This window comes from Monodon monoceros, unplaced genomic scaffold (genome assembly GCF_005190385.1).
Source record: "Monodon monoceros isolate NGI ecotype Baffin Bay Population unplaced genomic scaffold, NGI_Narwhal_1 Super_Scaffold_10, whole genome shotgun sequence".
Classification (NCBI taxonomy): Eukaryota; Metazoa; Chordata; class Mammalia; order Artiodactyla; family Monodontidae; genus Monodon; species Monodon monoceros.
In genome coordinates, this window is record NW_021703766.1 from 27070488 (window position 1) to 27086120 (window position 15633).

General features: G+C 50.0%; 1 protein-coding gene across 6 annotated transcripts in view; it reads left to right on the plus strand.

Annotated features, from left to right (window-relative positions):
* Positions 1-900: 900 nt before the first annotated feature.
* Positions 901-15633, plus strand: part of KIFC3 (kinesin family member C3) — a 66652-nt gene continuing 51919 nt past the window's right edge. For 2 of the 6 annotated variants that reach the window (XR_003796414.1, XR_003796415.1), the window contains exons 1-2: positions 901-1403; positions 1818-2350. Coding sequence is in view for 2 of the 6 variants with exons in the window: in XM_029240977.1 (XP_029096810.1) it covers positions 2129-2350 (222 nt within the window). In the remaining 4 variants the exon portion in view is untranslated. The remainder of the gene's footprint in view (positions 1404-1817; positions 2351-15633) is intronic. The other 4 variants (XR_003796413.1, XM_029240977.1, XR_003796419.1 and 1 more) reach the window with 4 other exon arrangements.

A 15633-nucleotide genomic window follows, 5' to 3' on the forward strand; every position in this document is an offset into this window, starting at 1 on the left:
AACAGTTACCCTGGGTCATAGTCGAGCTCACAGAATTTATATAAGTAGAAGGCTTACTCAAAACCCAGTACCTGAGTGTTTTTTTGGGGAAGGAAATTGGACCTGCCGGCATGGAACACACGTGGACCGGTCGTGCAGCTTTGAACCAGCCATGGAAGTGACATTTCTAATCTGCTTTTCTTGTTAACACCCAGATGGAGAGGGAGAGAGAGGAGGGAGGACAGGCTGTGACCAGATTCATTAAAGAGTCAGGGCCAGGATAGACTGAATTTGCACTTGTGTGGGGTGAACAGTGCCATCCTGTCTAGGCCTGGTGGCGAGGTGTCCCAGCCGAACTTGGCACCCCAGCATTTGCAGAGAGGCTGCTTCTCTTAGCATCACTTTGCTTTTTTCAGCAGTAGATATTTCTATTTAGAAAGCTGAATGCCTGGAAGAGCCCACCACCAGATTGGAGGCAGCTGGGAGGCCACAGGTAGGGAAAGAGGCATCCTCCAGCTCTGTCTGCTTCTCTCTGCCTGATTTCAGGGCCACAGTGCTCTCAGGGTAGCTGAGGACCCGGGATGGGGGGTGTCCCCCACTGCCCAGCTGCACCCGGGGACAGGGGTGGAGGTCTCCTTCCACCCAGCCACCAGACCTTAGGGGTCAAGGTCCTCCCCTCTGTTTGGGTGGGGGTGAGCATAGGTTTATGAGTGGCTACGGGGGGCGCCTGCGTGGTCTCTCCAGCCCCTCCCCGATTCCCTCTTCCCATCTCATCTCCCTGAGGGGCAGGAAAGTCCAAAACATCTCTTCTCCTCTCTTTCTCATCTTTGTTTAGCAGAAATTCTGTGTTTTGCAGGGCCTCGCCTTCATTTCACAAATATTTACTGAACCCTTTCTATGAGCCAGGCTCGGTCCAGCTGCCTGAGATATACTAGGAAACAAAATAGAGAAAGGTCTTCACCTGTGGTAGGACTTACTCTGTCTCACAGAGGAAAGCAGATAATGAACACCAGGCACAACAAATGAGTGCATTATTTAGCAGGTCAGGGGTGTTAAGTGCTACGAAGGAAGAAAAGAAAAACCAGAGCAGGTAAGGGACGGCAGGAGAGCTCGGGGGTGGAGGTGGAAGGTGAGGGTTGAGTTTTTATCTTCAATAAGGTCAGGGTAAGCCTCTTTAAGGCAAAGACATCTGAGCATGTGTGAAGGCGGGGAGGGAGGAAGCCAGGTGGATTATTTCCATGCGGAAAGAGTATCAGGCAGAGGAAACAACTCGTGCAAAGGCCCTGAGTGTGCCTGACTTATTTCAGGGGCAGATTGGAGGACTGGGGAACAGTGGGCTTGGAGCAGAGAGGTCTCAAGCGTCCCTGGAAGAGCTGGCTTTTCCTTGGAGGGATATGGCAGCCACCAAAGGCTCTGAGCAGGAGGTAACATGATTCAGCTTTAATTTTCACAGGGTCAATAGGTCTGGTGTTGAGTTGAGGAGTGACAATAGTGGGTTAAGGGCTGGAGGTGGGAGACCTATTGCAGGAGCCCAGACAGAGATGGTGGGCGCAGTAGAGGTGGGGAGAAGTGGTCAGATTCTGGATGACATTTGAAGGAGGCACTGCCAGGAGTTGTAACTGAGAGGCTGTGGGGTGTGAAAGAGAGTAAGAGTCTAAGACACCTGCAGTTTCCACTTGAGTCTCGGGAAAGATGCGGTTGTTATTAGTTGGGATGGGAAGGCTGGGGAATGAAGCAGGATTTCAGAGGGATGAAAATTAAGGTTCAATTTTGGACATCTTGAGTTCCCACTTGAACGTCGAGAGCCTAATTTACTTTATTTTGCCCTCCTGCTCTAGAATTCTAATTCTTTTCAAGACGGAATGGATCAAAGAGGAGACACGTTGGGTAGAAAACTCAACAGGTGATATTTTAAAAACCCTGCTTGCGACCCGGGACATCCCCCTGGAAGCTGAAGATCCTGTCCTCAAAGGCTTTTAATTACGGGACTAAAGACTGAATGCCCACCTTGTTCCACACTGAAGCCACTGCTGGTCCCCCTAGGAACTGGTGAACCAAGCAGAAAATTCCAGGATATAGGCTACTGCATTCTCCAGTTTGGAAGATTCTGCTCCCACAGCCTGACAGGGTGAGCTGGGCCGGGGCCGTCATGTTCGTGGTTCTGGCCCTGGTGAGGCTGAGCTCCAATATCTGGGCCCTGCAGAGGGGACGGTGGGAGAGAGACCGCAGCACAGGCCAGAAGGAGGCCCCTGGCTGTCATGGCTGGCACTGGCCTGGCCCCTGCACCTCTGGCGGAGCTGTTCTTGCCAAACTCCAAGCGTCCTCCCCAGAAGGCATCCTGGTCTCTGCGATAATGGACCATGGCTTACAGGTAAGGAGCTGAGGGACCAGACCTTGCCCAGGGGCTCATATTGCTTTTATTTTTTATTTTTAAAAATATTTATGTATTTATTTGGTTGGTTGTGCTGGGTCTTTAGTTGTGGCAGGTGGGCTCCTTAGTTGTGGCATGCATGTGGGACCTAGTTCCCTGACCAGGGATTAAACCCAGACCCCCTGCATTGGGAGCATGGAGACTTAACCATTGCACCACCAGGGAAGTCCCTCATACTGCTTTTAGATAAAGGAAAGAAACTCCTCCAGGATGGAATATATGGATTTTTTTCTTCAAGTCCTGCAAACATGTCTGAAGGTGGCCAGATTTAGGTATTTCTAGTATCTTCTATGCTCTCAAAAGTTCTGCCAACAGACCAGATCTAACCCAGAGAGTACTAGGTTTTTCCTGTCTGAGATCAGTAGCCCAGCTCCATCACTTCCTGGCTGTGGGACCTTGAGCAAGTCACTTAAATGCTCTGGGCCTCAGTTTCCTCATTTGTAAAGTGGGGTAATAATACATAGTAACAAGTTAAGGCATGCAAAGGGCGTTGCCCAGGGCCTCGTGGACAGTAAGCGCTGTGATGGGTAATATTCACGTTTTGACCATACTATAATTGGATTCCTTTCACGTAGTTCAGAATTAGCTGAAAATCCTTTTATAACATCTCAATTTGCCTGTGAGATAATCAGTCTTTGAAATTCTTACGGTTCCTTGCACACAGTAGGTGCTCCATGATATTTATTTAGAGGAATTTGAGTACCACTGTGTGGCCTGGTTTTAGGATGCTGGTTCTGCCCATACGGGCTGAGTGACCTTGGACAAGTCACAGAACATCCCCTAAACCTTAGTTTTTGGAATTATTAAGGTGGGAATAATGGGCTCTCTCTTGCTGGGTTGTCATGAGGATAAAACATGATAGTAAAGGTGAAGGAATTCAAAAACTGCTCAAGTTTTTAGGATTGTTGAACAGTTTTCTTGAATTATGAAATGGAATTGTTGAATTATTGTTGAATTGTTTTATTGTTTATTGCTGTTGTTGTTCTCATTGTTGATAAAATGGTGGAGCCTGAGATGAGGGTCGATTGGTTTGCGGTGATTCTCAATTTGCTGCCCTGGATCGCTTTAATTATTTACAAGCTCGTTAACTAGCTTGACTTGACTGATTGATGTCTTCACTCGATAAATATGTATTGAATGTTTTCTCTGTACCAGAGCCTGTTCCAGGCCGTGAACAGGCCGATGTGATTCTCTAACTTGGAGCTGGCATTCCTGGTAGGGGAGGCAAACAGGAAACAAGGTGATTTCGGATGGTGATATGAACCACGATGAGAATAAAACACAGAAAGAAGGCAGGTGATGGGAGGCTGGGGGGTAGTCAGGGAAGGCCTCTTTGAGGAAGTGACATCCTTAAGACCTGAGGATGGACAGACGCCAGCCTTGAGAGAAGGAGAAAGGGGAATGGGGTGTGTGTGGAGGTCTGCATGGGGTGTTCCAGACAGGGGAGCACCCAGAGCAAAGACCCTGAAATGGGAAAGCACCTGGATGGCATGGTGACAGACCCGAGAGAGGTGGTGGCTGAAGAACAGAGGACGAAGTGCATTAAGAGGCCAGCGGGACACGTCCTATAGGACCCCATGGGTGACAGTAAGGGACTGGGGTTTTCGTGGAATAGGGAGCCCATTGGAGGGTTGTAACTCTTCCCCCACGTATTGTACGGATCACTCTCCCATCTCCTTCTGGTCTCATATGCCCCTTTCAGCGAGGCTGCCCCTGACCACCCTACCGAAAATTGCAACCCCCTGTTTAAAGAGCCGTAGTAAATTCACCCACTCACCACACTCTATGTCCTCCCTCCCTGTGTCATTTTTCTCCACAGCTCTTCTTATCCTCTAACACACTCCACATTTCCCTCTTAGTTTTGTCGGTTGTCCTCTTTCTGATAAGGATGCAATGTCTAGCAAGGTCTAGAAAGTGGGAGAACAGTGCTGGCCCAGAGTAAGCGTGCAGATATCTGTTGAATGTAAGACTGAATGAAGTGACACGTTGTAGGTTCTGCTTTTACAAGTCCCTCTGGCTGCCTCGTGGAGGGGGGGACGGGGGACACGGGGAGCCTGGTGAGGTCGCTCCCTCAGCCCCCAGGACGAGGGTGTGGGAGGTGGTGTGACACCGTCTTGCATGTAGTGCCCGCTGGGCTTGCGTGAGGGTTTGAAAAATGAAAGGACTCGCTTTAGGATTTTGACTTGAACAACTGTGGCTGTTTACTGAGACGGGTGGAGGAAAGCAGGGAGTAGGGAGGGGACAACTTAGAATAATCAACTTGAAAAGTCTGTTAGACAACGCAGTGGCATTGTCAATGGCAAAAAGATGGTGATGAAAAAGAAAGTGCTGAAAATAGTGGAGAAACTGTCAAGTTGACAAATATGTGTTGCTCAAGTATTTTGGAATTTTAGATCCAGAAAAAAAAAGTCCCAAACCTACAGCTGAGTAAGTTCGGGTAAATAAACCTGACGCTTTGATTACATTCAAGTGTAAAGCATCAAATAATAATATTAGCCAAACATGCCTATATTTTTAAGTCACAGGAAGCGCTTTAAAATAAATTTCAATGGAATTTAAAATAAAATGAAGGGAATGACTGTGGGGGAGGTCTCCAATTTATAGGAATTTTTTTTTTAGCCTTTCAGTTACAAAGACAATTAAAAATAATCTTTAATATTTTGGGGAGCGATACCACCCAGAATAAGGGTTACTTTCCAGAATGCTCTTCTCAGGTTTTAGGAAGAGACCAGTGGTTTGTCCTCTGCCTGGGACCCTTCAGGACTCCCCCATATTTCCCAGGGGCCATTTCAGCCGAGTCAGCATTCCACCTAGAGTTTCATGCATCTCATGCCGTGGTGCCTTTTTGTTGTTTGCTTTTCACACATAGAGATGCAAGTCTGTGCTAACTATAAGATGCAGAAATAGTTCAGGAAGCAAAGATGACAATGCAAAACCTGGGAAGAAATGGATTAAGCAAAGCTATGCTGTAGTCCGACCTTGATGGGCTTCTTGAAAGCATTTAGTTCTTGGAAAACGGAAGCTACAGAACCATAGCAATTTCAGCCCGTTCTTTCCTCACGGGGAAATCATAAAAGCAACATTTTCCACCTAAAGATTTTCCTGCCCCCACGAAAATGACATGCTGACAGCTCATATTTTCCCATGCGGAGTTGTGCTTTCTGAACACTGTCTTGCCTACGGATGGTTGGTAACAAATATGCATGTAGCCTCGCCTTTGAGAGAAATTGCTGCAGACAAGCTCGGGCAGGGCTGTAACCAGGTGGCCACGTCGGGAACTCAGGGTTTGTTTAGTATTCCGCTTGCGTCGAGGCTTCGAGGACCCAGCCAGGGCTGCCTCTAGGATTGCTGTGCAGCTTGCAAGGTACATGAATTTTGAATCTTGAGGCTGCTTGGAGGAGGTTTGTAGCTAAAACATGAGCTGTTCTTACAGGTGAATCCGAGCTTAATTCCATCCTCTGAGCGTGGGGATGCTGCCTTCCCCTACCCCCCACTTCTCTGTTCTTTGTTCTCTGAAGGCAGATTTGCCTGCAGTGCATGGTTTGGTGCAGAAAACTACCACTCTCTCAGAAGAAAAAAGATGAGCCTGCTCTGTGGATGGGTTTAAACTGTGCTATGGTGCCTCCTCACCTCATTTTCTTCCCCAACCCCCCGCTACTTGACCCTGGTTCAGCAAACCAGCGTGGACCTGGGTCTGAGCCGGGCTCTGCCATGGCCACTCTGCATGACCCTTAGCCTGGGCCTCATTGTCTCATCCATGCAGTGATGAAGTACAGGAATATCATCACCTCCACCTCTGTCACACAATAATGATGCTATGTGTGGCACGGATGCTCAGAGACACAGGGTCCTCTGTGCGTTGACTAAGACCCCAATTCCAAGGGCCTTACCTGGAGGCAGTACCACTCCCCAGTTGCGGGCTCACAGTGGCAAATGGGTGCACCTCATCCTCACACATCCCCGAGGATACGTATCTGCCCACACCTGCCCAGAACAAATGCTGGGAAAATGAAAAAGTCAATTAAATGGTTGCTATGGCAACCCGATCTCATGTTGGCTGCTACATTTGCAGTGTTGTGATTATTTTTCTCCCATTGGGTTGATTGATTTCCTCAGTTGTTGCCTCCTTCCCCATCTCTGTCACCCTTTCAACACACACAGTCACACACTCACAAGTACTCAACACACTGTACACACTGGTTTGTAACAGAGTAGATGATGCCCCTTTAAAGGGCTGAGATGAAAGCCAGGAAAATGATTTTGGAGCAAGCGGGCACATTTTTGCGTTCTTTTTGTGACTTTTCGGGGTAGTTCAGCGAGGTAGACTTTTCGGCCTGACACCCGAAAGACTCTACTATGAAAATTCCTTTTTTGACCTCGCACGAGTTCTTCAACTTCTTGAGCGGGTGGTGTAGCTTTTTCTCAAGAGAACGTAATGCTCTTAGCCCTACAGGGGGAGGGGAGGGAAGTCTAATAAAGATTGACAAGAAAATGCCTGCAACCTTTTTGCTCCCCTGAGGAGTGACCCACATGCTGGTCGTGGCTCGGTTTCACTCTGGAGTCCAGTTTGGCCTGGGTGAGGAGCAAGGGCCTGGAGACAGGTGCCTGGGTTGGAATCGAGTTTTATTAGCTACGAAACTCTGAGTTAGTCTCTTAATCCCTCTGTTAGTCTATGAAATGGGGCTGACAAGAGGAGTGCTACCTCATCGGGCTGTTCTGATAATTAAATGAAATGCCATAGAAATCGTTGGCATGGAGTGAGGACCCCATAGATGATCTCTCTTATTCTATTCATGCTGGTCACTTCCGGAAATCCACAAAGGAAAAGTGTACCATCCAATTGTCATCACTGGACGATATGTGCTTTAACTTTCCATTTGTGTGTCTTTGCTGCTTTCTGGAATTCATTGCAGCTTCTTCGTTCAGAGCTGGTTGGGATGCAATAGACAAACATTCATTTTTTTCTCCCTGTTGATAAATGAGTTGATTTGATTTAGTAATTTTTAAATTTTGTTTTTAAAAGAAAGTGTTTTTTCTTTTTCCTGTTGCCGAAACCTTCTGATGATGAAGTCCCCTATCACCGACTCAAATATCTCAAGTGCTGAAGTGCCTTGCAGGGAAGAGGCAGCATTTCTCCCATGACGTGTGCCTAGAAAAAAAGAGGGAATGAATGACTCTTCCTTTGGTCTTACTCATAGGGAGGAGGGACCCGGCAGGGATCCAGTCTTGGCAAAGAGGAAAGCCAAAGAAGGAAGCTTTTTTGTTGCTTTTTTTATCCTCCTGAACTTCACTATCAGAGGCAGGTATCTCCCGCCGTTTCCTAGATCTATTTCCTTGGTGAAGAGCACGAGGCAGCAGGGAGGGAAGGTCCGAGCATCGCTAATTAATTGCTGCTTCTGCAGAGCAGAGGGCAGTAGAGACACCAAAAGGTAACTAACCCCTATTCTAGATGCCATCTGCAGGTGTTTTTATTTTACAGAAATTTCAGAATTTGAACACTAAAAAAAAAAAAGCTTCAAGGTGAATATTTTACTGAATATTGAATAACTGTATAATGTGTATAACCTTGGCAGTATATTTTTTTAATGTTTAAAAAATGTAAGGGAGCACAGTTTGCTCAGGGGCAACCTGATGTTTCCTAGGCCTCGAATAGTTGAAATGAGGAGAGCTCCACTAAGAAACAGCAGTAAGATTACTTTAGCAGATGGTAACCTTTAGCAATTTTTTATCAAACAATTTATTTAATCATGTGTGCCTAAACCACCATACGTGCATTACTTTAAAAGTAAAATGGTAAATGCTCTCCTAAATATTGAATATTATTAAACTAAGTATATGCAGTGGGTATGACACCGCTTTAAAACTTGCCAGTGATACACTCCAGTTCTGTCCCCAAGCTCCCTTGGGGAGCAGAAGGGTGGCCTTAAGTTCCCTTTCAATAATTTTGGGGCCTCCCCTCCTCCCAGGTATCATCAGAGAGGGGAATTCACCCAGAGGCGGGGGCAGGGGCTCTGCTGGTTGATGTTCTGGTCTCTGATGCTGACACCATGGGTGTCCCGGCCTTTGGGTCCTCTTGTGGGGTGGCGGGTCCCTGTGGGCTGCTTCCAGGTGGAGCGTGCTTGGGACAAGGAGCTCAGGACGTGGCTGGAAGCTCCTCCTTGAGGTTGGCCCTGCTTGTCTGCCTCAGTGGGTGCACAGCCCTGCTCCCCAGCACCAGGCTTGTCCCCATTGGTGAGAATGGCCTAGGGTGCTTGGACCTGCATCCCCAGAGTGCTATGGCTAAGCTGTCTATGTTCAAGAGTTAGGGGAGGGGGTCCTGGTGGAGTTGATGGGGAGGCTGACGACCCCCAAGCTTCACTATTCCTGCTACCACATCTCACACAAGATGGGAAGAGGGAGTTGCTGTCCCCTCCCCGCTCTTGGGTCCCTGGGCTGATATTTTTATGAAAGAAAAGAAGAGCCACTCCAAGATGATTCTGCAAAAATCCCTCTTTTTTTTATTTTTTAAAATAAATTTATTTATTTATTTTTGGCTGCATTGGGTCTTGCTGCGCGCAGGCTTTCTCTAGTTGTGGTGCGCGGGCTTCTCATTGGGGTAGCTTCTCTTATTGCAGGGCTCTAGGCACGTGGGCTTCAGTAGTTGTGGCTCACGGGCTCAGTTGCTCCGCGGCATGTGGGATCTTCCCGGACCAGGGCTCGAACCCGTGTCCCCTGCGTTGGCAGGCAGATTCTTAACCACTGCGCCACCAGGGAAGCCCCAAAATTCCCTCTTTAAAAATACTTTTCCATAAACATAAGCAGGGGAGTCCTAAGCGGGGAGGGGTTAGGAGAAGGGGTCATGGGAGCAGATCCGGCTTTATTAGAGCCTACTGTTTCTGAAAGGAAAGCATCAGATGACTGCAATGAGTTGTCATCTAAAATCTCTGGGGCAAGAGAGCACCGAAGGGTCCTGCTACCTTCCTGAAAAGGGAGTGCATATGTTGGGAGAAAAAATAATTAACCTTTCACAAATTATCCTGCCACTGATGTTTACATTTAATTCATTTTGTACCCCATCCCCCGCCCCCCCCAATAAAGAAATCGTGAGGGATCTAATTTATAGTAATGCTACTGGTTCCTTGAATCCCAAGTTCTGGAGTGCAAACTGTTCAGGGCTGCTGGTCTACCCGGCGAAGGGCAACCCCAGGTGTCGATGGGACCAGAGGAAATTTTAGGTCTTCATCCTCGCCAACTGCATCAACATCAGCCCAGAAGCTGGTCAGAGATGCACAATCGGAAGCCCCACTGAATCTTAAGCTGCATTTTTTTTTTTTTTTTTTTTTGCGGTACGCGGGCCTCTCACTGTTGTGGCCTCTCCCGTTGCGGAGCACAGGCTCCGGACGCGCAGGCTCAGCGGCCATGGCTCACGGGCCCAGCCGCTCCGCGGCATGTGGGATCTTCCTGGACCAGGGCACGAACCCGCGCCCCCTGCATCGGCAGGTGGACTCTCAACCACTGCGCCACCAGGGAAGCCTTTAAGCTGCATTTTAACGTCTCAGGTGACTCATGTGCGTGATGCTGCTTGAGAAGCGCTACTCTGGGGGAGGGGGCTGGTGGTGCTGTCATCAGAGGAGGCTGCCTCCTGCCAAGGACTTTTGGAACACCTTGAGAAACTCATGTTGTATTAGCAGGGTTCAGCCTCCCTGCCGTGCACAGCTGTGGTTCTAACTACTGCACTGAACTTTGGTGTGAGACATGCTCACTTGATAGGCAGCAGCGCTGCTCACCTGGAGGGAGCCCTGGGTCTGCTCATTACTCACGCCAATGGTCTAATTTCATGGTTTCTCCCTGCGGTTTTGTAATCCTGAACTTGCCAGGCTCAAGTGTGGTGAAAGTCACCAGGGCTGATGAATTTCTGACTCCGCTGATGGCTTCATCGGAAGTGACATTCCCCTTTCATTGGTAAGGTTCCGTCTAAACTGTCCCCTCAAAGACCTGGAGGAAAAGGAGGCTGACCTCACGGTGTGGCCTAGGTTATGGTGGCTTTGGTTACTCAAGACCCTAGGGATGTTGGGATCAATATTTTTTTTTCTTTCCCAAACAAATGAATATTCTTCTGGCTTTTACTAGTTGCAATGCTTTTCTATACAGAAAGTATTTTATTTCCACCAATTCTCACTACAACCCTATTGGGTGTGTGTATGGAGGAAGGGGAGTTGTTATTATTCCACTTTCCAGAAGGGAAAACAGAGGAGTAAAGTAACTTTCTCAAGGTCACACAGCAAACTAAACGAGAGTGGGGACCCAAACCCAGGTATGTGTGACTCTCTGTCCACCTGGGCTATACCAGGTCTTTCAAACACAGTCCAGGCTATCTATCTGTTGCTTTCTTCAGGTGAGGAAGAAAAGCTGAAATGTTTTTCCGGATGATCTATGTCATTCTTCTGCTTCTCCCAGGCAGGCACCTCCAGGGGCTCACGTTCTCCCCGTGAATGACTCGGCCCCTGAAACGTGGCTGCTCTGTTCCAATAGCTTCTAGGAGGCCAAGAATTAAGCTTGGGTGGCCTGCCCACCAGGGATAGTGGCGAGTAGGGTGAGTGTCCGTGGCTGTCCTGGCTGTGGCCTTCTCAGGGACCGGTGCACACTGCAGCTCCCAGGATGGCCCTGGATGCTATTCCTTTTTTTTTTTTTTGGCTGTGCTGCTCAGCCTGCAGGATCTTAGTTCCCCGACCAGGGACTGAACCCAGGGCCCGACAGCAAAAGTGCCGAGTGCTAACCACTGAACTGCCAGGGAATTCCTGAGCGCTGTTCCTTTGACACCAGGGGAGAGGCTGGACGGTTCCTTGGTAGCTCTGGCTTTAAGAGGGGATGGATCTAGCTAGGTTCAAGGTTCAGCACGATAACTTTCACAAGCCCTAGGCACTTTTGCCTTTGTGGACCCCTTTCTCTTTTTGTTTAAAAAGAAAAATGTAAAAATATATTTACCACGATGTTGGCGTAAAGGTAAATATTTTGTTATATGTTAAACCATTTTCTTCATCCTGAATGTTTATTTTTTTCCGTCTGCTTTTAAGTGAAATTATAATATTTTCATGGGCCCCTAAAAGTACTGTAGGTCTTGGGCACCGTGTCTCCGGCACCTACTGGATACGTTGGCCTTGCTGCTTTACTGGGTTTGTGGTGAGCTTGAGCTAGTTGTTTGACTTTCCTGAGCCTTGGTTTGCTCATCTGTAAGATGGGTGTAGTGACAGCGTCTGCTTTGATCCATAGCAAGCGGCTTGCGTAAAAGTAGCCCCAGCCCCTGGCACCTAGTTAGTGCTCAATCAGGGGCTGCTGTCCCTGCCCTCTGCTGGGGGCGGGGGTGATGGGCTTGCTGTCAAGGCGGGCTGCTCCTCAGGCACATATTCAAAGGTCAGTATCGGTGAGGGTTTCTGCCTTCAGCCCTGCTTCCCACTCCTGCATCACAAAGCATCACGGCCAGAAGGGTCGGCAGAGCCTGCCCTCTGCCCAGGCCCGTGGAGAGACTGGATCTGTCAGGGCAGAGCTGGGACGAGAAATCCAGGCTCGGACCCCAGCCCAGAGCCATTAAGTCCTCACCCCAGGCTGTCTCTTCAGGGAGACAGTTACACGCAGATCTTGGCAAAGACGCGGACCAGACTTTACTGCAAACGTAGCTCCCGCCGTCCATGCTGCAAAGGCTTTCCCCCTCCTTGCTCTGTTTCCTCAAGGCCACGTCCCCACGTGGACTGCACCGTGCAGTGCCCAGCGAGGGCCTGGCCTTTGACCGCCAGCCTGGGGCCGAATCCCAGCTCTGCCACCGAGCTGCTGGGCAGGTTGACTTCAGGTCGGCTTCCTCACCTGCGAAAGGGACATAAACACACTTCTTACCTCACGGGGCACTTGCAAAGGTGGCACGACGACACAGGTAAAGCAGTGACAGCACACCCGGGGCTCCATCCTGAGCAGGAGAAGGGCGTGGAGCTGCTCTCTCCTCCCTTCTCCTTCAGGAAGCCACTCAGGGGAAAGTGCCCGGGGCTCCCGGGCAGAGCTGCCTGAGCTACAAATCCAAGAGGGATAACCCTAGAATTCACATCAGGGGGCTGTTGGAGGGATAAAAGTGAACACACCTGGAAACGCTTATGTTGCTACCTGGTATGCAGTGAGTCCTCAGTAGACGTTAGGTAACTTTTTCTCAGTGCCTAAGCCACGGATGGCAAAATGGCTTTAGCCTTCAGGACAGAACCTTCTAGAACTTACATGGGCTTCTGGAAATGGGAGTTCTCAGTTCCTTCCTCTCCAAACTGCCCACTGGAAGGTTTGTAGCTCAGGGAGCACAGGGGAGTTCCTGACCATCCATGGCCTCCTGGCTGTTGATGAGTTCTCCTCGGGCTTGTACCGGGAGGCTATCATCCTGAAAATCCCCGGGACGGGCTGTACGGGCAGCATGAGGCTCTGCAGCGAGTTTGAGCTCCAGGAACTTTGAAGGAAAGAGGGAAGGACGGGAGGGATAACAGGTGTTGAATGCCTCCTCTGAGCCAGGCACCGGCCAGGCGGCTCTTGGGCTCTGCTCTGGATTTGTGGAAACGGCCTTGTGTGAAGCTCTGTCAGGGGAGTGGCCTGGGACACAGTCAGCCAGGGCCCTTGGCTGTCTGGCTTCAGCTCTTGCCATGTCCTCACTGTGGGCAGTGCCCTCGGCCTTAGAGCCAGCTGGACACCAGCGCATGGCCACGGCCCAAGGGAAGCTCCTGCCTCCCGAGGGCCCCAAGCTCAGACCCTGAGCCCGTTGACCCCAGACTCTGACCAGCCACAAGCTGCTCCCAGCTCTGTTTCCTTTTAGCTTTTCTCTAGTGGATTCCCTTTAGTCCGATGTGAATCCTCACTGAGAGGTGATGGAGTTTGTGCTCTTTGGACGGTGCTTTCTTGGAGAGACAGTTGTTAACCCAAGTCCTCATTGGCTGCCGGCATAAAATATTAATACCTAACTGAGCGTGTGAGCTCTGGAGCCTTCCAGGCGCAGGGTCTGGTTTCACAACCCGAGGCGAGAAGGCAGCTGCAGGAAGGGTCCAGGGCCCCCGCGGCTGCTGGGAGGAGCAGCCCCGGCCCAGCACGCCCATCCCACAGCCACGTTCTGGGGAGCAGAGGTCAAGAAACATGACAAGTGCAAGAGGTATGTACCCTGCTGGACAAAGCATGATAAGGAATCTGACTTCTGGAATTTGAACTGAACTCCGCTTGCTGTTTCTGTGGCTGTCAGTGGAACAAACTGGTTGCTTCCTGTATCATGACCGAATCTATACACATACACAGAAGCGATGGTCGGATGCAATTTTCTTACACGTGTTCTTTCCCCCTATACGGTGACTTAATGTGGCATCTGAGAGCCTCCCTCCAGAAATCAAATGCAAAATCATTGCAAAGGTTTTTTTCTGGAGAGAGGATTTTTAATTTGTCATTAGATTCTCAAAGGAGTCGGTGGTCCCTACCCCAAAATTAAAAATGATAATGCTAGCCATTCCACTTTTAGAAATATCTATGACCACTTGTAAGTGACAGCAAAGATCCAGGGATAAGAATGTTTCTGGAAGCACTGTTTGTGGTTGCAAAAGACTAGAAATAACTCGATTATTCGTCAGCAGAGACTGGTTAAATCATTTGGGTGTGTTCACCCTTTATGCAATGGTAAGGGGCAAGTCTCTGTATGAGCTGGAAGGCTCTCCAGGAGGGTGAAGTAAGAAAAGCAAAGTGCCAAACAGTATGTGTGCTGTGCTGGCATTTGCAGGGGAACCGGCATTTCTTAGCGTGAGCTTGTATGTGGGGACTGTCTCTTGGAAGGATCCACCAGCCACTGATCACAATGACCATCTCAGAGGAAGTGAATTTGGGGATAGAGGTCAGACGTGAAAGGGAAACTTTCACTAGAGTTCATACTGTTCGAAATCGTCTGGTGCAAAAACAGTCCAACAAGAGGACAACCCCCCAGGGTCGTTCAACATGCCGACTTGATTTTCTAAAGAACCTGAGCAGGGAGGCATGTGAATGGAGGAACGGATGCTGAACAAGGGGCTAATTTGGGTGGGCAGCAGCTGCTCTTCTAAATTAAGAAGGGGCCCGAGGTCAAAGGCTGACTCACAGCTGGCCCCGCAGCGGCCGGGGGAGTTCAGTGGACGGGTGCCCTCCTTGCAGGGCACCCGTTTGACAGCCTGCCGCCCGCAAGCTGGTATCCTCGTCGTAATCGTGGTATCTAGGGCTTTCATGGATGGAGCTCAAAGCATGTGTGCAAACCCCACCTCAGAGCCCTTCAAGGCTGGGGGAGCTATAGCATAGACCCTTGGTGTCTGCTGGGGAGGGACAGGAGGGAGGGGACTGGGCAGTGACTCGTGGGGACCGACAGAGGTGCCTTTGCTCTGCCCGACCCAGGAGGGAGGTCCACCAGCAGGTCAGGTCATCGTGTAGCTGAGCGGCCCGGGTTGCCTACGGGCCCGCCCCAGGCAGAGGTCAGCCTGCCAGGCGGGCTGGGCTGTGTGAGCTGTGCTGCAGGCCACATCCCTCGGCCATGAAGTGCCTTGCTGACGGTTCCAGAGGCCTGGTGTCCATCCATCCTTCACACGTTGGGTTCCGGTCACAGTGATAGCTGAGCAGGCTTCAGCTGCGGGTTAACTATTTGCCTGAGGCTAAGCGAGCAGCTGGTCAAGAGGTGTCAGTGGGGGGGCTGGCCTCACCGTCTGCTTCATTCCGCTCTTGGGGCCTCAAGGCACAGAGCTACTTGGCCACTTTGAAACCTTGTCCTCTGAGGAGGACACCTTAACTGCCAGGAAGTCACTGGCCTGGCTCTTGTTGCATGGGGTGAGGCGTCCAGCCTGCACTCTGCCCACCCGTGGCAAACCTGACCCCCACCAAAGAGGCAACCCTGGGGCCCCCGCCATGGCAGGGAGGCCCACTGGACCCACAGAGGCCCACAGTATTCATCCACAAGGTTCCCCTGGAAGTAGGCGACCCACCAGGACTGAGGGATTTCCCAGGATGCCTGACTTTCAGTGCTAAAACCAGAACAGTCCCAGGCAGACCTGGATGGCTGATCACCCTCCCTGGAAGCCTGCCACTGGACGGACATGCTGGGACTCTCTGCATCCTTTTCTTTCTTTCTTTTCTTCTTTCCATCTTCCCTTCCTTCCATCTTCCCTCCCTCCCTCCCTCCCTTCCTTCCTCCCTTCCTTCCTTCCTTCCTTCCTTCCTTCCTTCCTTCC